Genomic DNA, 24523 nt, shown 5'->3' on the forward strand with positions numbered 1-24523 from the left:
TATGTTTACGCTGTACGATATTACCGTGCATTCCCACCTGTGCCTAACCTTACATTTATCAGAGATCAAGCAAAATCAAGAAGGGCAGCAGTGCCAAAGAACTGGAGTGAACTGTAGAATCGGAGTTCAAAAAGTGTGCAATTTATTTGTCAGCATCGGCAAAAACATGATTTTTTAAACCCATTTGAATGACTTCCTCGTGCATCTTCGTGACAGTACTTATGAAATAGCGTCCACTCCTGACAAGGTATCTTCTGCAACCCACCAAACAACATAAGAGAAGGACTAGGCGGACTTATTATGATGTAGTCCTTCAGGTCTTATTATTGATTCAAAGAGGAAGTTGCCTAGAGCCTTCGTCTGTAGTATCGAAGCGACTGCAAACTAGGATGCAGTGAATGGTTAAACCGGCCAGAGGAGTAAGACTCCAACTCAGGGAAGAGTACTGCTACGTCATCCAGGCATTTGGTCTGTTAAGAAAAAAGTATTCAGCATGGAAAACGCTTCAGTTGATAAATAACCGGCTTCTCCAAATTGAAGGTACATAAAGCTACATTGTGGATTGTGTGCGTGCGGGTCATTTTGGAGATGCAAGAACGTCACAAGGAAACAGACATCAGTGGAAACATTTATTTCAAAAGAGTTCATTAGGCCAACAAGCAACAAAATGTCATACCCTAAAAGACGGCCCCATATTTCCCCGATTAGTCTACTGCGGTTACAAGAATATGCAAACCTCCACTTTTCTTAATGCAAGAATTCATATTTTACAGTAGCCCAAAACTCTCAGGGGAGGGCGAAGTAATAAAATCAGGGAAAAGTCTTCGTTTCAGGAGATTATGTGAATGACAGAGCCCTTCTATCGACTGTTAGAACAGTTCTTTGATTGTCGTCATGCACCAGTACCCAACCAACGCTGGAAGAATAATGACGAAGCAGCTTCCCCTGGAGCGGAGTCAAAATCCGAGCGGCGTTCATGCAATTTACAAGAAAGATTGCATAGCTGGTCAGGAAAAAAAAAACTGTCTTTTTGCCCTTGGTACTGGTGCTGTGCTTCTCGGGTTTGAGTTTGCTTGTTATGCCTGTCTTCTCTTGGAGGTGCCAACTTTACTTCCTTAAACTCAAGTTAGTTTTGCGAAAAGACTTGAGATAGACAGGAGATTGGAAAGGGTGAATCTGTAAATGGATGGGGTTCATATATGCAAATATATAAAAGATATGCATTTTAAGTTTTTTGTTGAAGATACAATCCATGAAAAATTGGTTAAAGGAGAAATACCGAACAGAGCAACTGGGCGTGATGAGAATCAAAACGTATAGTCGATGTTGTAGCGCAACATGACTGACAAAAATGTTAAGCCTAACATGATACCCCCATGCAGAAAGATGAGCCGTATCGCACCACGTTAGTCATACCATATTTAAGGCCTGTGCTTTCTTCCATTTCATTACCTTCGATGCATTGTAAAGCTGATTTGCCTCACTGTTCATCTTCATTTTTTGCATGAAGGACGATATTGAAATTCACAAATATAAAATCTGCAGGGAAATGCACTTCCAGTACTCTGAGCTCTAGAAATAAAATACCTTTATAACACAACTGTTCCCTTCCTTGGACAGAGTATTTGGATTGCTGTGCACTCCCCGAAACCCAGAAAATATTTGATGCTTCTTGCCCTGTAAGCTGGAGAAAAGTCAGTCCTTTTTTTGCAGTTTTCTACAAAGTCAGTGTAGAGTGGGGAGGGAATACGCCCCAAAAGTGCCTGAGATTCCGAGACTAACACAGTTTTGCTTCGGACAATGGTAGGTTCTGCTGAGGAGGACCGAAATCTTCATATTCTTATATGAAATGTGCTGTAAAAGAAAAAAAAAAGATAGTGAACATTCAGTGGGGCTGTGGAATTGAAACAAAGCTCTACTACTGACAGATGTGCATTACAAACAGCCCTACTGTCGGAGCTTGAATGTTGCTGCATATGGTATTGCCCAACAGCTGTGCTCCAGGTTACAATCAGGTCTCCTCCAGAAGACCAGTTCAAGTCCACCCTGAGTCAAACTGGTAGGTTTCAATATCCAATACAAGACTATATATTTAGGACCTTTTGTGAAAGGAGTTAGTAGTTTTGTTCCAAGTCCGTGGGCCAGGGCCATTAACACAAAGGATCCTAGCAGATTGCAGCAATTGGTTCACATCAGCTGAGATGCTAATGACGGGTAATTGGGCCCCAACTATCACCATATCTCTTAACACTGGTTTAGAAACATTAATGGATATTGTCGAGGATTGTAATGATGTGATCCCCATGTGGAAAAAAAGGTCGATTTAGTTCTAGTGCAGTTTAATACTTGGAGATATGAATTTCCTCCCAAGTTATTGTTAATACATTACAGATTTGTTATTCATTTTGAACAAGCAAGGTGTTGAATGCCCATTATATGTTACATTTGTATCCGACAAATACATAACCCTCTCCAACACAAAGAATTTCACTCCAGAAACGTCCAAAATGCTATTTCTCTCTCGGTGCTTAGACACAGATCCCTTATGGGAAATCATTTGGACTTCAGTTAAGTTGCTTTACTCTCCATTTACAAACATAACTTTTAACTGGCATTTATGTTACACAAACTTCTTACGTTTCTAATAGATGCATGCACCTGAGGAAGTTTATTTTTCAGCAGAAACACGTAGAGTGACATTTTGCAGCTCAGCTACAAAAACTGAAGGATACCAATATGGAGTGAAGAGCACAACCAGAATCTAGTCTGTTTATTTCAAGAGAAATCATATGCAATACTATGTTTTTAAATAGAGGATCTAAACTGTATGTTTATCTTCTGACCATATATTTTAACTGAAAACTGAATTTTGCACAATACAGACATGCCAAGTATCATCTATCACTGTCCAAAACACTTGCTTGCTTTGATTCAGGATAGCTCCGACACTCAGAAATGGCTGCCTGTAATTGAATTCATTGTATGCTATGAATGTCTAGGTTTGCAAATGTTTTTGTATTTATTGTGATGTTTTATTCTAAACGTGTTTTATGGATCCCTTTTATAATCAGAAATAACCGTTACTGATTGATTGATGTATTTGTTGGCTTTAACTCTTTCAGTGCATCAGAAGACAGTTTAGGTTGTGACAAAGCAAATTTGTAATCTCCATCTGGCAGATTTTGTAATTTTGTCAATCCATCATTTGCTCTTGAAAATTAAGAGATGTTGCTGGTGGGATTGATTCTGCAATATGCACTGTCCTTACAAGACACTTACAGCTGTACCTTCACTGGGACTGCTGCTCAAACGTCTATCCCATCTCTTCACATTTCAAGGCATTGTGAGGACACTTTAGATTTGGGAAATTGACGAAAAGAAAACATTAGGGCACCAAACTTTCCTGCTTCTTGAAACCCTCTACATATGAGGTAAAGTGTTGGTTCATTTTCTCAGTTTGCAATAATTAAGATGTGTTCACCAGTAATTTTGTGATACTACATAACCAATACCAAATTAGCTATGATATCACAAAGAAAATGTTGGCGATAAAATTACTGACACATAAACCCCACCTCCATTCTCCCCCGCCTGCCTCCCCATGGCTATTTATCAGTATTTCAGCATTTCAAATGATTGTATGTTTTTGTAGAAATAATCAAAAAAGAAAAAGGTTTTCAGTAGATCCATGTTGACTGTGTGTCGGAGCTTTCTTTATATGCCACATCATGTATGCATTTCTGATGAAACATCGTTTTAAATTTAAAGAACAAATGTATTAAAACACAATTTCTACCCTCTGTAAATCATGACTATCATTTCAAGGTTGCTGCCATCTGGGCCCTTTGTTACAATCCCCTAGTTCCTCTCTTCCTGGTTAATGTGCCCCGCTCAGTGTTTGAGGAGGCCCGCATTGATTGACAGGCAAAAAGATTAAGCAGTATGCTATTTCACTCTTGTGCTCTGCTTAAGATGTGTGGACACGTCCCCCAAAGCTAGGAGATTCGTTCTGGAACTTTCCTGCCAATGGATGTTACCGTGCCATAATTGCAGTGCAATTCTTTAAGAGTGGCGATTCAGGAGGACATAAAAACCCTTGTTCCGCACGGTCATCGAGAAACTGTATCAACAAGAGGTGACTTCTACAACACCACTCATTTGTTTTGTGTTACGGGTACATTTACCACATTTTTCTGCACAAAACGTCTGACAACCTTTTATCCAAGACTTTAAATTAATCATTCAAGTTTATGCTTTAAAAAGAAAATCTCAGTAAAAATATGATTTGAATCAATTTTCGATTACATATGTACTGCTTACTTCAAGCATCACTGTTGTTACTGTTTTTAGAAATAGCTCAAAGTGTTTAGCCATGGTTCAAGAAATAATTTTGCCATTGGACAACAAATAAAAACAAAAATATATTGTTTTAGCATGCTCAGAAACTGAGGATGGTACAATTATGCTAAACTATGAATTTAAATTCCTGGCTCGATATGGATGGCAATTGATTAACTGAAAGACTGGATACTGTCAGAATGCGAGCAGGCAATATCTAGTATTGCTGTTGCGACTGTTGTGTTCCACCTAAATTAGGAGCTTACCCAGCATTCCTTTCCTTTTTTACAAAATCTATGCCTCACCCTTGGTTTCCAAGTGTTTTTGTTTCACATCTACTGAGTGCCCTGCTCATATTTGTAGCAAACTTCCATTATGAGATCTAATGAGGGACATTTGCGTCAGAAATTTGGTTTACCTATCTGCACAATGACTGATCATTTATATAAACCAATTGTTGCAATACTTTGCGTTGAGTAGTTATTGCCTAGGCCACTTTCTAGTTCACAAATCTAAAGATTGAGGACTTTGCCAGAACACAGACATGTCGGGCAAAATAAGATGTTGGTGTGATTGATACTTTTCATTCTGAATATGTGCTACCTAAACTAGAAACTTACCCAGAGTTCGCTAAATGATTTGCATAACATATACGTCACTATTGTTTATAGTTTTACTGGGTGCCCCCTTCCTGTTGGAAGTAGCTTTAATCCTCTGATGAGTTGAAGGAGAGCAAAATAAATGCCACCTGCTGCCTTTAATTATTGCAGTGGTTGTCATTCTACTAAATTGAAATAATTTGCATGCAATGGCACTTGTGCTTTCTGACTCCTGTGGATTGTACTTTACTAGTCCAAAATTAAAAGCCTTTGCCAGAATATTGTAAGGACGGCATTGTATCAAACAGTAAGACAGACACAAACAATCACAGTTCAAGGGTGTTGAAAAACACCTATCTAACCCTGAATCTAAAGATAGGAGCAAGCTACGACCATCAAAAAATAGTAACAGTCCTAGTGGTTGTGGTGGCTGCCCCATGAAGGGCGTGCACACGCAACAGAGTGATGCCTCTCCGCCGCGTGCGCTATAAATAAAAGGGGTGTTCCCGGCCGTGGCAGAGTGACCGTGGAGTCCGAACTGTATGCGTGTGTCCGTGTGTGTGTCCGTGTGTGTCCGTGTGTGTGTGTGTGCGCGCGCGCGCGCAGCAGGGAACTCACGGGGGGAGGGGGGGTTCCAGATGCAATTGGAACATCACAACAGTGGTGACGAGGCGGGACACAAAACCCGGGCATAGGCAGTAAGGAAGGAAGGAGCAGAGCATTTTTTTTTTTCCTTTGTTCTCTGACTTCTGCCTGCCGTGGAGCCTAAAGTGGTAGAGTGCCAAGCGCTCCTACACCTGAATTTTTAACAGTTGAAGAAGGTGCTTAGAAGGGCATTTGGCTAGCTTTGTGGTGGTGGAAGGACATCAAAGTAGTTTCGAAGGGGTGTCTGACCAACATTATCACACAACATCTGTGTTCAGCTGTGCCTGAAGAAGCAGATCACCGAGTTGTGTCCCCAGTTTTTGTGGGGTGCCTGTGTGCTCCCTGCCATGGATCCCGCTGCCCAGGCTGCTGTAGCGGCCGCTGCTCCCCAAGCACCTCATGTGCCGAGACAGCAAGGGGCACTTAAACCAATGCCCGCGTTTGACATCTCGGAGGCACCATTGAGCCTGGGACCGAGATGGAGGATGTGGATGGACAGGCTTGATATGTACTTCAGGGCCACTGGGGAGAAGGTTTAAGACAGCAAGGTGGCTACGCTCCTGAACTCGGCAGGACCAGCGGGACATGAGGTGTTCCAGTTCATGCAACCTGCAAATGTGACCAATACTGCAGCAAAAGAGGTGCTGCGGGAGTACTTCATCCCACTTGCCAATGCAGACGAGCGGTTTGTAATGTGTAGTGCCCGCCAAAAGGATGAAGAGTACCTGGACAACATTTGCAGCCGGCTGCGCCACATGTCCCTGCCGTGTGCTTGGGATAATGCTGACACGATAAGGAACCAGCTAATACAGGGTTCATCCGGCAAGCTGCGCAGGCAGGTGCTGCGAGAGCCTGAAATCTCACTGCCTCGCATACAGAAGGAACCTCTGATTGAAAACATGCCAAGGGGGACAAAGCCCTGGGAGATTGTCCATGCCAATTTCGGGTCCACAGGTTCGAACACGCACTTCCTGGTGGTTGAGGACGAATGGTCCTGGTATCCGGAAGTGGAGTTCATGGAGTCCATGTCATTCGACAAGATGGCTGTGGCGTTGGAGGAGATCTTTGCTACCCACGGCCTGCCTCAGACTGTGTTCTCACAATGGACCACCATTCCAGGGGGACAGTTTCGCCCAACTGATGGTGGAGTATGGTATCCAGCACTGTAAGATCACTCCTGTCTGGCGTCAGGGGAACAGCGAAGCGGAACTATTTATGAGGACTCTAAATAATGTCTTCTGCATCATCCACAGCCAAGGACATGGCCTGCAGAGGGCATTATATCAGTTCCTAAGGGAGTACAGGGCCATCCCCCTATGCGTCCGTAGGAGTAGCCCTGGCAGAAGACATGTTCTGGTGATGTCCCAGGGGCCTGGTCCCGAAAGAGAGAGAGGAGAGAGGAGAGAGGAGAGAGGCGAGAGGAGAGAGGCGAGAGGCGAGAGAGAGAGAGGAAGAGAGAGAGAGGAAGAGAGAGAGAGGAAGAGAGAGAGGGGAGCGAGAGAGAGGGGGGAGCGAGAGAGAGGGGGGAGAGAGGGAGCGAGAGAGAGAGGGAGCGAGAGAGAGAGGGAGCGAGAGAGAGAGGGGGGAGCGAGGAGAGAGAGGGGGGAGCGAGGAGAGAGAGGGGGGAGCGAGGAGAGAGAGAGAGGGAGCGAGAGAGGGGGAAGCGAGAGAGAGCGAGAGGGGAGCAAGAGAGAGAGAGTGCGAGAGAGTGAGGGGGGAGCGAGAGAGAGAGAGAGAGAGAGAGAGAGAGAGAGAGAGAGAGAGAGCGAGAGAGCGCGCGCCGGCCATCATTGACAATGCACAGGTGGAGATGAGCCTCAGGATTGAACAGGAGAACATTAGGAGAGGACTCTGGCCCCAGCCCCGGGAGATGAGGTGCTGGTAAGGAACCAGCACCCTCAAGGAAAACTTGGGGTCGTTAACATATGAGCCTGGTCCAATGGATGTGGTGGCGGTGCACGGCTCAATGGTGACTGCTTCAGACGGGACTGCCTCCGTCACCCGCAATGCCAGCTTCTTTAAGAAGGTTGGAGAAACCAGGCCGTAGGTGTTGCAAAGAAGGGACTTTGGTGATGTATCGGACGAGTGCGGTGGCCTGGCCCATCTGCCACGTTCCCCAGGTTGGGGGAACACAGGTGAAGAGAGCCTGATCCGGGAGGCTGGCAGGTCGTATCCCCAAAGCTTTGGGAGGGGGAAGCCTGCCCATCTGAATGACTATGTTTTGGACCCCTGAACTGGTGTGCCCAGCCCATGGACTGGAAAGTGACTGATGGGTCTGGGGGGTGGCTGTGATTAAAGGGGGTATTTATTGTGTGTGCCGTGTATTGTTGTGCCATGTGTGTACTTTATCTCTTTGCTGTTTTTGTTATGAAAAAGGAGGAGTGTGGTGGCTGCCCCTTTAAGGGCGTACACATGTGGCGGTGTGATGCAACTTTGCCGTGTGTGCTATAAATAAAAGGGGTGTTTCCGGACGCCGCAGAGTAAATGTGGTGCTTGAAATGTATACACGTGTGTGTATATGCAGCTGGGGGCTCAGAGGGATGTTCCGGATGTGATCGGAACATCACAACAGTGGTGTCCTGTCAAAATTAAAGGGCCTATACTAATAAACCTATTGCCAATCCTTACTTCTAAATACAAATAGCGTGGGAATCAATGTTATGCAAAAGAAAGTGTTCAAGAAATGATATGTCAGGAAATTCAAGCCGTTTTCTTCCCTTACCCACGATTTAAGCACAGGACAAGGCGGCACACTCAAGATTAGCACAGTCTCTGGCTTCTATAGTAAGAGGGTGCAGTTGAAATCTCAGTATCAAGGCCTTCTGTGCCAAAGTCTCTTGTCATTCAAAGTCTTTTACTTCAGAGGGCCTGATGTGACAAACATTCAAAAGTTCCTTTCTCCTCATGATTCTCATGTACATCTACTTGGGGGATTTTCGATTCACCATGGGTCCCCCTCTGTCAGGTCCAGACCCACTTTAACACAAAGCTTTCAATTTGATCTCCCTGCGCCGGGCTCAGGCTAACTTGATCTGCTTTTGCCAAACTTTCTTTACTTCAGAAATAGAATACTTTTGATTGTGCGCTGGATTTTGCTCAACCCGCCGCAGGACCACTTTGATTCACAATTACTTGCTCTTTTCTTGATGTGCTCTCTCTCATACTTTCACTTAGCCAATTCTCAACTGGATACTTTACAGAGACTTTCGACTGAGCACACACAGTGCTGGACCACTCAGTCAAATGTATTGTATCTTGGTTTCAAAGTTCAATCCCTCATCAACATTTTAACTTAACTTGCATTTCTTATCACACACATTTTTAACAATGTTCGTTCCAGCGATCGCCATCAAAGTTGCTGCTTGCAACCTTGTCTTCAAAACAGACCGGTCTTGTATCGGTCTCCCTAACTCACCATCTGTGTTGATTTGCTGCTTTGAACTTTGTGCCATGGACGGTACCACAGGAGCTTATAATTCTCCCTGCCTTGATTAATGAGGCGGGAAGGCCCCAGGTATCTCCGACACACAATGCAGGTTCTTCAGCCTGGTTTCCTGGTCTTACACTTTATATCTTCGAGGCCTCTCGAAAGTTACGGTTCCTTGTCGAAAAGGTCACAGGAGTTTCCCTCCTTGCGATCCCGTTCAGTCTTGCCATCTTTCCTCTCGTGTTAAACTGTCATATTGGAACTGCTGTTTCCTCGTGTGTTCTGCCTCGCTCAGAATGTGTTCTCGTGCACCGTCTTTTATCCATGTGGGGAAGTGTAATGGAAATCAGGTGTGTGTGATGATCGGTAATTGTCTGACCTTGCCTGACCATTGTATTCGGACACGTCAGGTATACGGCTCGGGTGTTCGTCTGTTTTCCCTCATAGCGGACTGTCCATGAGAAAGTGTTCTTGTTGTAAAAGAGCAGGGGGGTAAAGTTCCTAGGTATCATACTTGGTAGGATGGGGAAAAGGTGTTACAGAGAAAGGGATACCACGTCTCACCATCCAGTGTCCCACTACCACTCCCCTTAAACCGCTCACCCAGGCGATCCTCACGCACTGGTCCACCCCCAGGAACTGGATCCTAAAACGATGGCCGTGTCCTGGCCACCTGGATGACAGATCCCCAGGGACTAGTGGGCGAGACACCTTCTGGTTTCTCACAATATATACACACACACGAGTAGGCAAAATATGGCCTAGCAGTTTGATTGAAAAGCACTCCACTTAAAATGTGACCTTATTGAAAGTTCCTGTCCTGGGTTTTGTAAACGTGTTTTTATAAACATGTAGATCGGGAAAAGATTTTGTCATGAAAGATCGTGGAGCATTAAACCAAAAGGAGAAATCCCAGTTTCTTTAATGGGGGAAGCTTCTAAGTATTTTCATAATTCCTTGAGTGAGGAGCACAACCAGGCTGGGTGCCGGAAGTAGTGTCACAATAATTGTATTTCTATACCACAAGAAATCAAATGGGGAAAACAAAGACAATACAACAGAAAATCCACTCTGATGGAGTTTTGCCTCAAGGCTTTGTTGAAGGTTTACAGGGGGCTCTAAACACTTTTTAAAAAATTGGAATCTTGGTTCCGGGTTTAGGGATGTCCCACCCCCTTAGTCTCAATTGTTCATTGCAGGTTTATAGGGGGGCAAAACCTCTGCCTTTTCACTCCTGTGCTGAATCTCTTGGGTATTCCACATAGTTTCCTCAAAGAGCCTGTGGCACAAAAATAGTTTCTCCTCAGGGCATAATAGCAGGAGCCAAGGCCCTTGCCCTGGTCCCTCAAGGTCTGCAGTCAAAGTGTGGTAATTTTCCCCATTTGGGATCTTGAGGTCTCCCCCTCACCAGAGCGCTCTACACCTCCCCCTTATTGGCCAAAATGGCAAAAGCTTGTTCCTCTCCTCCCAACTCTAGCACCTGTCCTTGGCCAACCAGTACTTCTTATGACTTGCTGATATATCAAGTCTATGTGCTCCACCTTCTTTTGATATATCACTCTCCTCTTTATGCTCCACCACTTCCTCTGTACTAGCGCCAACCTCATCCTGACGTTTTTCTTCCTTCTTACTTCCTCCGACATCCCACTCTGGCCTATAACCAACACCTCCAAACTCTCCTTCGCTACCTTTGTAGCACACTGCAACTCAATACAACTAGCTGCTTCAACCTCCTCCAGCCCAAGCACCCACACTACCAGATTGTGCTTGTGGGCATTTACATCCATGCGTTTCCTCCCTATGGGCTGGGCTTTTTGTGGGTGTCTGGACTTCTGTCTTGGAAATAAGAGCCTAGGATTTGCTATGCCGCCTATGTTCTCCTGAGCTTACTCTGAGTTTTTAGGGGCTGAAGCAAGCATTTATCTCATCTGTACACCATCTTGGGAATATCTTTCCCTTTCTTTTTAGTGCAGATTATTACCTGGCCAGGACACAGCTATCCTGCCTACCAGCATGTGAAGTAGATACTAGTAAAATTAAACCCTTTGAAAGTCTCGTTAATCTATGTGAATGGAACGCTAGTCTTGTCGGAAAAAGTACAACTTTGTATCACCCATGAAGGAAATCTCTGCTTGTAGACAATTGTTAAGATTGTATCATTCGCCTGTACAAATTTGCAACATTGTCTTCATATCAGGGCTCGAGAGAATTTCTCTGGGGCTCTGAAATTATCTATTCCATGCTGCAGGATTTTTGGCAACAGTATCTTATGTAAAAATTGGAATGTTGATGAATGCGTTTCTTTTTCTCCTTGGAAACTTTGGGTCTGGCTAAGAGAAACTTCAGGATCTTCAACATGAGGAGGGGGGGGTCCGCACAAATTTCCCCTAGAACTGTCTAGGGGTAGAGGATTGGGACAAATGGAGGGTGTCCCATGGATGCTCCCCATACCTTAACCAGGACTATAAACCACTAGCTTGAAGAGATGCCAAACCCTTTTGGTCCCTGGAATCCGACAGGGGACTTCATCACAGTCTTGTTGAATGGCTTATCTTTGTGTTTTCAGGCAAAGAGTCTTGATTCTTTCATTTCTGAACCATCCAAAGAACATCAAGCGTCTCAAAATAATGGAGATATTCTCAACATTAAATCACACTTATTTGCATCTCCTTTTTTACCTTCTTCTTTTAAATTAGTTGTTCTTCTTGTATTGACCTGCTTTGCATTCATACCAATTCAGCCGTGTCCTGCCAACCATGGAAAGGGAGAAGGGACTATGTGTAGTTCCTGCTCTCTGTTCCCTGGCAGTCATCTTTCTTGTTTTCTTTTTTCAATGGACGCAATGAACAGGGAGAAGGGACGACTTCTAGTCCCTTCTCTCCGTTCCGTTGAAGCCATTTCTTTTTCTTTGTTTCACTTGCGCAATTCTGAAGGCATAATACCACTTTAAAAAAGTAACTATTAGTACCCCGGTCTAATGGGCCGGGGTACTAATAGCAAAAGGCCACTAACCTTTGCTCGGTCCTGTAACTATGGGCCTTGGGGCACTACCTGTCATGGTAATGCCCCCCGCCCCCGGCTCGGCGCTTATCGTTTAAATATAAATGCCTTGAAGTATTAAGAGCCACAACACAAGGCCCCTCTTCCGGATCCATGTAATAATGTTGCTGTGAAAAAGTAGTCAGGTTCTGGTGATTTCTTCCTGGCGACCAAAATTCTAGGAGGGGTATAATTATATATTATTACCTCCAGTCCTACAATATTTGGGAAAAGTGTTCGATAGCCTAAAGGGTGCATTATTAATGCATTTTTTTTTTAAGTAGCCAACCTGACAACTTATGTAGCAATACCCGATGTTTGTTTTTGTGAACTTTTTTCATGCCGACATTACCCGATACTCCTCTTCCCACACACAGACAGGCATAAGAATTCGGATAACTACCCTGATTCATGGAATTATCTGCGCATAAAACGCACATTTGCGTGCCATTCTTCCTGAATATCCCCATACCTCAAACAGGGATTTTCAGGCAGAATGGCACGCAAATGTGCGTTTTACGCGTAAATAATTCCATGAATCAGGGAGTCAAATGTTAGCAAACACAGCTAGAGCGAGTTAAGTCATGTAAAACTTTCTGTAGAGGAAAACCTTCAATAAGTAACACGTCAGACAATGACTAGTTTTTACAACAATATATTTTTCTACAGCAAATTACTTTATATCCAAGAAAAGTGTCATCTGCAAAAGCCAATCATTCCAAAATGATCCTGCGAGATCTAACTTTGAGACAGCTGCCAATGGCACTTCTACTTCCGCAAGAGCATTGCTGCAGGATAAGGAAGATTGGAATTAATATAGCTCAGACTAAGAGAAAGGGTAATTCTATATAGTCTACCGTCCTCCATCCAACACAGAGACACAAATTTCAGAAGAAATCCACAAACAACTCTTCACTCGCCTCCCCATAGCCACCATGTCCCGTTACCAATCTAACAATGCATAAACAATCTACCAATCTAACAATGCATAAACAATCTACCAATCTGACAATGCATATGCAATCCAAATATCAGCACTTATCACTGGTTTAAACAATGTTGAGCTTTCACATTTATTTCAATTGTTTCCCTTCTTTCCTAGGTCTTATTTTTCACATGCTTGATGTTGATGCATATACACAAAATATATTCCCAACAGGCTTCATAAAAAAACGTATGAGGTATTTGAATATTGTGTAAGCTATTGCTTACTCACGCTAATATCTAGCTCTATCTATTTGAAAATCTAATTTATAAATCTTCATACATCATATACTGAATAAATCATTTATTGGAATCAATTACACAGTAGAAAAATATATAACTATTCAATGTAAAAAGGTTTTAAAACTGTCTCAAAGGAAAACGCTCTAATACATACAAACTAGTGCATAGCTATTCACTACTCAAACCAAATTGATAGCCAATATACATGCAAGGTTGACAGCATACAGCAAAAGCCAGCAACCCCACTTCCTATGTTTTACATCGAACTAAGGGTCAGAGTTTCACAGGCGTTTGTTGAGGCGAGTGCAGGAGGGGTAATGGTACCGTTTTTTATGGTTGGATATGTTCAATTTGCATTTACTGCATTAAAATTGGTTACAAGAACTTCCATTTGTGCGTAATAATTGACAGAATGTATTGCCATGGTTACCAATGGTATTTCACCAATGTATGGCTGCATTGTACGCAGTTAGCATTAAGGGGTTCTCCCGAGTCTCCACTGCATGGATTACTATTTTACCCCACTCCTCTGGCAAAGTCCTCAACAACTCAAGTGGGAAACGTACTATGGGATAAAGCAACCATTCTCCTGTTAACTAGCCGGGACCCCTCCACGATACTGGAAAAAGCAAGTTTGCACAAGAACCAGAGGATCGAACTATAAATGCCTCTCTGTTTAAAGTAGCTGTGATTACTGCTGGTGTGTTTTGCTGGAAGCAATTGCCAGACCAGTTCACGCTTCACTGGCAAATTCTACCAAATGCTGGCAGATTGAATGCCATCTCGAAGCCCATCCCTTCCTTCCTTATATTAGTGACTTCAGTGTCTCCATGTACCTGCAGAGTGCCCTCCTTTTTCTCATTTGTCATCACTCAACTCCATCTGATGCCCCTTGGCCTCACTCTAACCTGCTTGCTCATGCTCTTGACTTTTGATGAGCATACCCATCTGCTCCCTTCCCTTTGGCCCAATCCCTCCACACCTCCTCCTTACTGACTCTCTATTTACCCTTAACTGTTTGCATTCCCCCAAACCCCTGCCTCGCTTGCTCCCCGTCACTGATGACAAAGTCTCCTGCCTTACTTTTGGGATATATAGTGGGGCAAATAAGGGGGCTACGGACCTCTCCAAGCTTTCAGATGATGGACACGCACTGGGTAGGGGAAATATTCAATTTATTTTAATTTATGAATTAGCTAAAACAGAGTTAGCCTTACATAAAAGTTCATAGCAAAATAAAAACATTGGAACACAAAGACATTACAATATTAAGGTACAAAGCCATTAAAATTAGAATTCGATAAAAGAACAAAAGCCAAAATAAAACTGATACATTAAGCCATCACATTTTTAACCTTAACAGCATGTCCATCAAATAATTCATGAGCAAAGCTAAAATGTATTTCTCTTTCATCGAAATTATTCCTGCAGCTCCTAAAAACTTGAACAGCTTAATTGTAAGAATAATTTTTTGGTTGCTCACGACCCTGTGCCAGAAGTCGTTTATAGATGACCACAATTCGTCATATACAAATTTACTGAAAAGAGCAATTCTTATATCTCAAAGTGCAGGACAAGCCAATACAATATGTTCTCTAGTCTGTAGCATATTAGTCTTCTTACATAATGAGAAGGACTTTAATCTCCGATCCTTATTCGAATGAAGGCACTCCATCTCTCAAGTCAGAATCAGATTAAGCCTGAAACAGAAGAACTACATCCTCCAGTACACATTAGGAAATCAGTACAGATACTTTGGTAAACAAACCAACCGTTTGTCCATTAAAATACTATATAACCCTTACATTCACATTTTTAGAAATCTATCCTTCCAATCAAGTGCAAAGAGCAGTTTAACTATTACGGATTGGAGATCAGAAATTCTACACATACGCTACACTCTTCCAATATGGATTCCGCAACCGACAACAGTGACCAACTCGAGTGGCATTGTCCCATGTTACACAGTTAGCATGCAAGTCATTTAAAGGTGATCCTCGAGGGTGTGGGGGAGGGTCAAGTACATTTTTTGAAAGGGTTAACATTTTCCAACAAAACCACCTTCGTAGTGAAACCAGAGCTAGTTCAAACAGCAATGGCACTATCGTGAAACACAGGCATCCCCAGGGCTCTCTTCCAAATCAAAGAGTCAATGCTATCCCAGTCCAGTTCCCTAGAGAGATTGTTTACCTCTAGCCTGCACAATATTGAAGGGACAATCTTAAATCTGTAGTATTCAATTATAGGTTGACTAGTAGCGCTTACTATTACACTTCAGTTGTGCTGCGCTTTGAATTGCTTTACTCTTTAATTCATTGCAACAGCTCTTGTCTATCAAAATGAGAATCTAGAATTATACCGAAGTATTTAACACTAGTCAATTGGTCAATCACTGTACCTTCTATAATTCATGTATAAGCATATGATTTTTGTATGGCCTTTGGTCAAACGAATGATGTTAGTCATCTGGGAGTTTATGATTAAGTCATTTTCTTTCGCATAGACGACTATTGCGTCAATTAAACATTGGAGACCTTTTGGTGCTCTGTCCAGCAGAATAATGTCACCTGCATATGAACCAACTCATGACCAAATTTCCAATCTTATGATGTGCGAAGGCCGCTGGTTCCAGAAATTGATTCAGATCAGACAAGCAGAGATTTTTCACAAGGAGCTAACACACATTGCTGTCAGAGACCCCTGAGAGTAGATAGCGGCTCATAGGATTCCAATGTCATCCTCACTTGGCAACCTTAATTGGGCACTGGGCATTCCCATACACAGACAGTATCAGCCCCTTAATGGCCATACAAAGAGATCTGTGAATTGTACACCCTCTGTGAGCCAGGCTTGGAGAAACACAGGGTTCAGCTTCCTCCAGAAACTATTGTATTTGTCATTTATATAGCACTCTTTTTCGATTTGTATGGTCTCCATGCGCCTTGTGATTGGAACTTCTTTGGTGACCGCAGTCCATGTGTAGGAGGTTCTATGATTTAAAATTAAAAGATGCACGTGTGCATTTTTGCCGGGTTACGATTTAGGTGGGCTGGTTAGGCTGCAGTAAGTAGCTCAGAGGTCAGGCACGTAGGTGGGTGCTGTTATTGGTTTAGGATAGAGTGCTAGTGCTGAAGATTCGATGTGTGCCCTGCTAGACCAAATTATTTTCCTCGGTTGTTGCTTTATACTAACGGCAGAGGTGTTGCGGTACGTCAGGGGTTTCTGTGAGGACGGCTATGTATGCTGCTAGACCGGAATAGCATACCCATGGCTGCATTCTAGGGTGCATGGATGGGTGGCTGTGCCTGTGGCCTGTGTGCACAGACGTGGTGTAAGGTATACGTACCGTACGCTTGGATGGAGTTCGACTGCAGTGTTCCTTTTCATGGTCCAATGTGATTGGCTGATCTCGCTATTTGTTGTCTCATTTGGAGGGGGTCATGGATCCAAGGAGGTTTGGGGAGCGTGAAGGAATCATTGGAATGCACCATTTACCACCTATGTCTGGCTTTTCACTAATCTTGGTGGCGTCACTGGTCCCCAGTCTCCCATGTGCCCGTGGTCCTGAAGCTTTATTACAAATATATGTTTTGTAATGTTGGTTGCTTGTATGGCTTTACACACGACAGTCAGGCTGTTTCAAAGTGCTGATAACACTACATAGGACTAGTGGCGGGCGAGCTAGGCAAGGCTCAGGTCAATGCAGGCTAAAGGCGTGGCTCCAGACGGTCTGTCTAAAACACAGGGAGAGCCCAGAACCCTACCTGCTGGCCCAAAGCCAAACTGCAATATTGCAGGGTACGCCATGCTATTTGCTTGTAAAAAGCAGGAAAACGTGCCCCACCTCCCCTTATTGTGACACTGTACATTTCTTTCGCATTATGTACAGCACCAAGCTGCCAGCATGTATCTCACAATGATTAAACGCAGATGTCTAATGCATAAACTCTTTCAGGCTCTGTCTTTACACCTTATAAATAAAAGCCAATTCAGCAACTTCTAGCAATCACAAGTTGTCCCATATCAGGTGTGAAACACTTAGCCAGTCCTGGATTTAAGGCTCACTTCACTCTGCATTCTCGCCCTTATAGTTAGTTCACACTGTAAATGCAGTACTACAAACACTGTACAAGGTTGCAAAATGACATCTGCACTTATTTTCCCATCCCTCCCGCTCACCTGGCACTGCCTCACTAGCCCCACCCCTACACTTAGCTGGTTGGCCTGAAGCCCACCTCCCAGGCCCTTAATTGCACTTAGTTGTGGACCCTCCCTTACTCTCTTCCTCCCACTGGCCCTGCCCACCTGGCCTCACTGTCACTCTGCTACACGTGGTGGGTCCTTGCACCCAGTTTTGGCACTTCTTCACCTCCCTTCCCCCCATGCACTTCTCATTACCGCACTTACACGATGTCGCTAGGCCTATTAGGATTGCTACTTTCCCCCTTCTTGTTGAACCCCCGCCCCCCGTCTTGCTGCACCTCAAAACACGTGTGTAGGCGCATTACAAATGAACAATAAATAAAATAGGCCAAGACTTCAGCATATGACTTGCCATCTTTTCTGTGAGCGCTTTCAACAGGATTGAAACCAGAAACCTAAGAAAGGGCGATAAGGTCCTCTTAACATTGCCCATTGAAACTGGGGAAGGACAATCCAGGAGGCTTTGTCTTAAAACAGAGAAAACCCTCCAATTAGATGTTCAACGCCTGGCAGAGACGAAGCAGCCTCTACAAGCACTCCAAAGAGAAGTGGAGGGAAACACAAAGACAGTGCCTCAAGACAGTAATAGGGTTGTACTTTTGAGAAACATATACAGCAACTCTCAAACTGTTGGAACTGTTCAGAAGAGACTGTCGCAACACTGTATGTTTGATTCAGGAGATGGGGCATTTTGTGTTAAACAAAAGCTGTGTTGACCCAATATTCTGTTTGGTGTCTCTGTGGACCCCACTTGACAATATGACATCCTTGACTTGCCTGTTAGTTTTTGCCATGCATGGACTGGCCCAGCGACCACTTCCGCTTCAGGGCCCTTTTCCAGCGCTGCATCTAACATGCTAGCATTCAGTGAGTGGCATTGAAGATGCCAGGGTTTACCATGCAGTAAAAAGGACATTACTTGTAAATGTACACAGACCCCTGCTCTACAGACTGCAAAGTGAACTGCACCATTTTCTCTGTACTGAAACCCGGCAGAGCAATGCATGCATGTGATAAGCTTAGCTCAATAAAACAGCTTATTAGCTCCGGGTCCTTGTGTCTTACCCACACCAGTCTGCTGTTCCATGGGCTTCCTCCTGCACCCTTGCTAATATGCCTCATTTTTGGGGGTCCTCTCTTCACGGGGCAAACCCCTGCACTCCCATTTTTTCTTGCCAGTTGGTAAGGACTCTGCAAAAGGAATGCTGCAGTAAGGTGACCCGGCACCAGCTTCATTAACAAGACTACACTACAGCTCTGCCAATCACTGCCTACAATCAGCGCCAGGACTAATTGATTTCAATATTCGCCAGCCCCCTCCTATGGCTTTCTTCTTTTTTCAATTTGTCACTTCTTAGATTAAAGGCTAATTCACATAGGAGTACACTTACATAACCCGTTTGCTTTTCTGTATATCTTCGTAATATTTTCCTGGCAAATGTTGCATCCTAGAGCATGCTTTTTAGAATTCCGTCTAAAAATGCAATGCATTACTCACAGGCACTGAAGTCAGTGTCGGCTTTCATGCTGATTTATAATAGCATTTCCTGTGCAAAGAGATGCACGCAGTCTTGTAGAACAGAACACTTAGCCAGTGCCAGCCCAGAGTGCTAATGGCTCCATTAAGCCACAGGCAGCCTGTTAATGATAACATTTCAGGGTGAAATAACCCAAGTGGGATCACACCGGCTGATCCTCCAGCTGTCATCGTTATTTACAACTCATTCAGCTTCCTAGGCCTCGTGCCAAGGATGGACGCTGCCTCTGCCCAGGCATTTCCTCAAAGGGCGACGCATGTAAGAGCAGGAGCGAGGCAGGGTATAGTTACAATGTATACAAATGACACACTAATTCAAAACAGTGAGGGTGCAGCACTGGTGAAGAGCATTGCTCTCCAATCCTCAACCAACCAGATTTCCTATATGACTTCTTGCATCATTTCTGTCCAAACAGAAGGAAGAGCTACATTCTTTAAAGAGGTTTAATAGTGTCACCCACATAGTGGCACATCCTACGTATCCATAAGAAATGAAATGCCAGGGCAAATGCATTCCTCAACACACTCCGAAGCCATTCTAATTCCACCACTTTTGCACCCCTCTCCCCCACAAACGCCAAATCATTGTCGTCTTGCAAGCCTCTCGTCTCCCCTCTGGGACACAACCCGCTTATGCAGATAACGTAGATGCTGTGATTTGCACAGAGATCTCTACAACACAGTTGAGTGCCCAGATTCCACTACTTCTACGCTTGACACATAGGACATCCCAACTCAACTACGCGTTGATTGCAAGCAATGGTTACTATCTCCACATAGTGATCAAGCTACCCATGGGCCACAGCATCCCTCCATGGCATCCTCGGCAATGAGATCCGTCGAATCAGAACACGTCGCCCTGAATTTTCTCTAGTAGACAATTTACCTTCAGAACATACCCATAGTGCGATCTCCCAACTGAAGGCAGCCCTCACTAAACGTTTACCTGCTTTGAATGAGGGAAAACCCACATGCTATCGGCAACACGCTGCGAGTTACACACCTGCTTTGAGTCACCTGCAAGAAGTGTCCAGCTACTTTTTCCATCATATTATTGTTTATACTTCTTTTCTATGTTATGCCCACCCAGACACGCTCTTAATATTTATCTTCTACTAGGTCATTAGGGTTTAAATTGCACAGAGCAATTCAACGATGTACATTCACATAAATGTTCTCGTTTCAATGTACACCCAATCATTTGTTAAGTGTTCCATGGGTGCACTCTGGCAGGCTCTGGGGCTGGGAGCGATCAGGGGGAACAGGGACACCCTCCAGATCCAGAGCAGGGGCCCAGCCAGACCTGCCCCAGAGGCTGTGTGGAGAAGGTGGGAGCTCAGTCCTTGAAGCACCCTGAATTTTAATGTGGCTACCACCCCCTGTCACACAATGCCTCCCAGAACACGTTCTAACCAGAGTGCTCTTTTGCCTTTTTCAGGAAAGCAACTCCCAGAATCCACATGGGCGCAATCAAGAAAACCTGGACCGCAATAAGGGGAATTGTTGAGAGAACAGAAATGGAATGGACTGCTATTTTTCGTGCCCAACAGAGATGACACACCCAACCTACCAACCCCATACGAACCCTAAGGGAATGGTGGGGCAATAGAAAACAAACTGTAAGAGCGTAAGAAGAGACTGCAAGGGAGCTGGAGAAATCCTTCCCAAACAGAATTATAACAGCACATGAAGAAAGCCACAAGGAAAAGAGCAAGTGTTTAAAAAAAAGAAAGTTGTGCACCTGTATAACCCAACCCCTGGCAAAAGAATAGCCATATATTGTCCAACCGAGAGATGTCTGTGCTAGAACCAATGGCAGGGGGTGATAGAACCATGAAAAGAACAGTAACAATGGAGAGTGAATGAAAGTGTGGGTCATAGGGGTGAGGTCATCAGCAGGTGCAGAGACAGAGGAGGGACGGAGGAGTGGAGTGCTGAAGAGTCGGTGGTGTGCGCAGGTGAGGTACTGGTTGTGAGAGAGAGAGTGGTACCAATTGAGTGTAGTGTGGTGGGGTGTGTAAAGGTTGAGTGAGAAAGAAAGGGAAAAATGTGTAGGGGAATACCAGTGATGTTGATAAAGAGTGTAGGAAAGGAGGGTGTGGATAGAGTGCAAGGTGGGAGTAGCAGTGATGGTGGAGGGAAGCAGGAAGGGGCAGAGGTAGTTGGAAGAGATATGCAGAGAGTGTGTTGTAAGACTTGGGGACAAAGGTGCAGATGGGGATTGTTAGGTGAAGAAAAAGGTGTGTAGAGAGATGAGAAGTGGGATGAGGTGTGGTGAGGAAGAGTGCAGACATCAGAGGGACAGGAGGGAGGAAAGGAAGAAGACCGGAGGGTGTGAGAAAAGATAGAGAAGGGAGAGGAGCAAGTGAGAGTAGAGGGTGAATCAAAAGAGTAGGTAGATTAGGGAAAGGAGGGAGAGGAAGCATGTGCATGAGAGAAAGGTCCAAGATAGCTGTTTCCTGCACAAGAAAATCAGAATTTCTCTTTGGTAAACCTGAGGAGTGTTAGGTTAGGAATCCCTTAGCAGAACCCTGGAGGCAGCCAGATGGATAAGGCTTTGACCTTTAGACCCTCATCTGTAGATCGCTATTAGATAGCAGGGGCTACCGATCGCCAGTTGTCAAACATGGGTTAGGGTTGTGGGAGCCTAAGGGAGGTCGAGATAGGGAAGCCCTCAGAGCCATTTTTACCATTTTCAAAATAAAAACCCTTGCACCATCTTTCAGAGTCTGGGAGTTATTGAAGCCATCAATGGTAGCTCTCAATTAAACATTTTTCTCTAGGATTTGCAGACACTTAATCATGCATTTATTGCACAATCACTTTCAATCCCGTTGATGATACCATCCATCACCAGCAAAATATACTTGTGTCTTCAACCCATGGAGAGTAAAAAGACATCTAGCGTTACCTTGAATGTGCACCCACGCCCCTCCGGTGTCAGAATTCACCCAATGCCCAACAGGGTGGAAATGAACAGCCTTGCTCAGGACTGGACATGGACTCACTGTTTACCTAAAACACTGATACTGAAACCAGCACAGAGTAGATGAAAGCAATAGCCACCACCAGGTACGAATGGTCGCTGGTAAAATGGAGGCCCAAAATCTACATATGTGCACAATGGCACAAAGCCGTTCTGACTTTTCATCTCACTGCTGTTTATTAACTTAAAGGTGAGAACTTCTATCTTTCCCTTTACTAAGGGTATCCAAGCTAATTAAGGTGCTCGGCAGTCATCAGTGAGATTCCAAATCAAGATCAGTCCACTGTCTAAACTACCCTATACTAAGCCTACCACTAATAAAACAATCTAAAGTAAAGGAGAATGACTCCCTTCTCCCGTGAGGTGATTTCCACCAAGTTCATTTCAATAAAGTATCCGTAAGTAGTTCTTCATAACTACTTTTATCAAATAATACAGTTCCAATAGAGTTCCGGCGCCGACTCTTAGTTGATTACTCCTTCTTTCCTTATTCTTTTCTTGTTCTGTTCTAGTTAGCTCGGCCCCTTCTCCTTACATGGGACAAGTGTGTTCCTTTCTCCATATTCAACTTTAAGATCCTTCTCTTATTTCATGTCCACTCTTGATCTTGACTGGTACAAATATGCAGGTTTCAGTATTGGTTCTCACTCTTTCTGTATTCTTGACACTTTATCTTGACTGGGACAACTATGAGCGTTCCAGTGATGAGTCTCGCTCTCTTCATGTATTCTTCACACTTTCACCTGACTGGGACGAGTATAATCTTTGGCCCCCCCTACCGGGTCTCCCACTTTCCCAGTTACCTGGTTTGTTCAGGGATAACTTCACTGGGGCTCGTATCAGGCTGGAAACTTCACTTGTCGGGTTGGCCTCTTGGTTCTTCATAAGCGCTGAGAACTGCCACCACTCCTTTGTTCGACTTGTTCCAAAAGGGGGTGGTATCGTCGTCGTTAATGACCTCCAGGTCCACTGCTCCCTGCCGACGGTCACCTCACAACATGTTTCCTGTTCAGGCTCCTCAGCCTCTTGGCATTGGTTCTCTTTCCCCATGCCATGCGTTGGGAGCTGCACCATGCGTCCAGGTCTCTCTCAGCATACCCCGGGCAAGGTGATGTGAAACTCTGTCTTTCATTCTCAAGATCTCCAACACCAAGTTTTATGAAGCTGCCGTGGGACTCCGACTCATAGTCTGTATTGTTTGTGGTTTTCTTTGTCCCTGCACCATATGTTTTCCTTCACAGGTATCAGTGTATTTGAAGCACAATAACAGATTCTAGTTTGTTCATCTCTTTCTTCACAGATTGTTTGTGAAGGAGGGTTAGTGATACGTTGCTTAGCGAGTTCCTTATAAGAATGTGAGTCCTTGTCTCCAGAGGGGGAGTCTCTCCCAGTGAGGTCCCACTTGCCTCTAGCCATAGGGAGGGTATTGCATAGCGGGCTCACCTCTCTAGCCTCACAGGGAAAGTCTCCACCCTGGGGAGAAGTGACAGAATTCTGTGATTCGTCACAAAATACTCCACACAAACATTAAGTGCCATCATTCAAAGTGTGTTAATGCAATCAATGGTTTCATATTCCTTTTAATTGTATGTTTGCATATATTTTAAGGAGGTGTCCAAAATGGACTTCTTTGCTGGTTGCAACCAGAGTGTCTAGTTGTTCCCAAAAGATAGACATCACTTTTCTATGTTAGTATTCTTTTATACTGTGTCAAATAACCACCAAAGTTGTAACAGAGGGACTGCGCTTGTCCAGAGAGTGGCCTACTGTGTATGCATTTGCTTTAGAAGAGGGTATGACTATTTCCAGCATGAGACTCTTACTGCACCCCAAACTTCACAGTTGAGAGAGAACAGTAACTTCTCCCCCTGTTCTTCAATCCCCCCCTTCTCCTTTCCGTTATGTGGAAAGTTATTCTCGTATCCGCCTGTGCTTACTTGACCACCCCCACCCTATGTATACCTTTGTCCCCTCACCCAGACAGGTTTTGCCTGAAATTGAAATGAGGGCATATGTTGTTTCTTGGTGAAGCAGACTGGATGAAAGATCATATATTCCTAACCTCCATCTGCAAGGGCAGATGAGATATTTCAACCGTTTTCTATGAGCGAGCATCGTGTGAATTGGAGAGCACTCCTAATAGGAAATGATAATGTGAGTCACTTGGAGCTATTCAATGCACTTAGCCAACACTACCAAAACGATACATCTGGAATAAAAGAGCAACCCAATTAAACAGACATATAAATAGGATCCTCCAAGGGATAAATTAATTGGACCGATTTTTAAAGAAAATGGGTCTGAGTTATGCTTGCAAATTAGTCCCATAATACAAATACACTACACACCTGCAAAGCAATACAGAATTTGCCACAATCTTTGGGATTTCAGCAGCAACATACGCTTTTATCTAAATCCCATAGGAAATCCACAATATTTATCAGGCCACAGGACAATTTCAGCTCATTGTCTGACAAGCGGTTCACAGCATTATTCACATTTCTATTTAGCACTACACTGTC

General features: G+C 44.1%; 1 protein-coding gene across 2 annotated transcripts in view; it reads right to left on the reverse strand.

Moving 5' to 3' along the window:
• Positions 1-616: 616 nt before the first annotated feature.
• CIB2 (calcium and integrin binding family member 2) overlaps positions 617-24523 on the reverse strand; it is a 725063-nt gene continuing 701156 nt past the window's right edge. For both annotated transcript variants that reach the window (XM_069624410.1, XM_069624411.1), the window contains exon 6: positions 617-1854. In XM_069624410.1, coding sequence (XP_069480511.1) covers positions 1833-1854 — 22 coding nt within the window. In that variant the 3' untranslated portion in view covers positions 617-1832. The remainder of the gene's footprint in view (positions 1855-24523) is intronic.

Source organism: Ambystoma mexicanum, chromosome 11, assembly GCF_040938575.1.
Source record: "Ambystoma mexicanum isolate Mex_15411 chromosome 11, UKY_AmexF1_1, whole genome shotgun sequence".
Lineage (NCBI taxonomy): Eukaryota > Metazoa > Chordata > Amphibia > Caudata > Ambystomatidae > Ambystoma > Ambystoma mexicanum.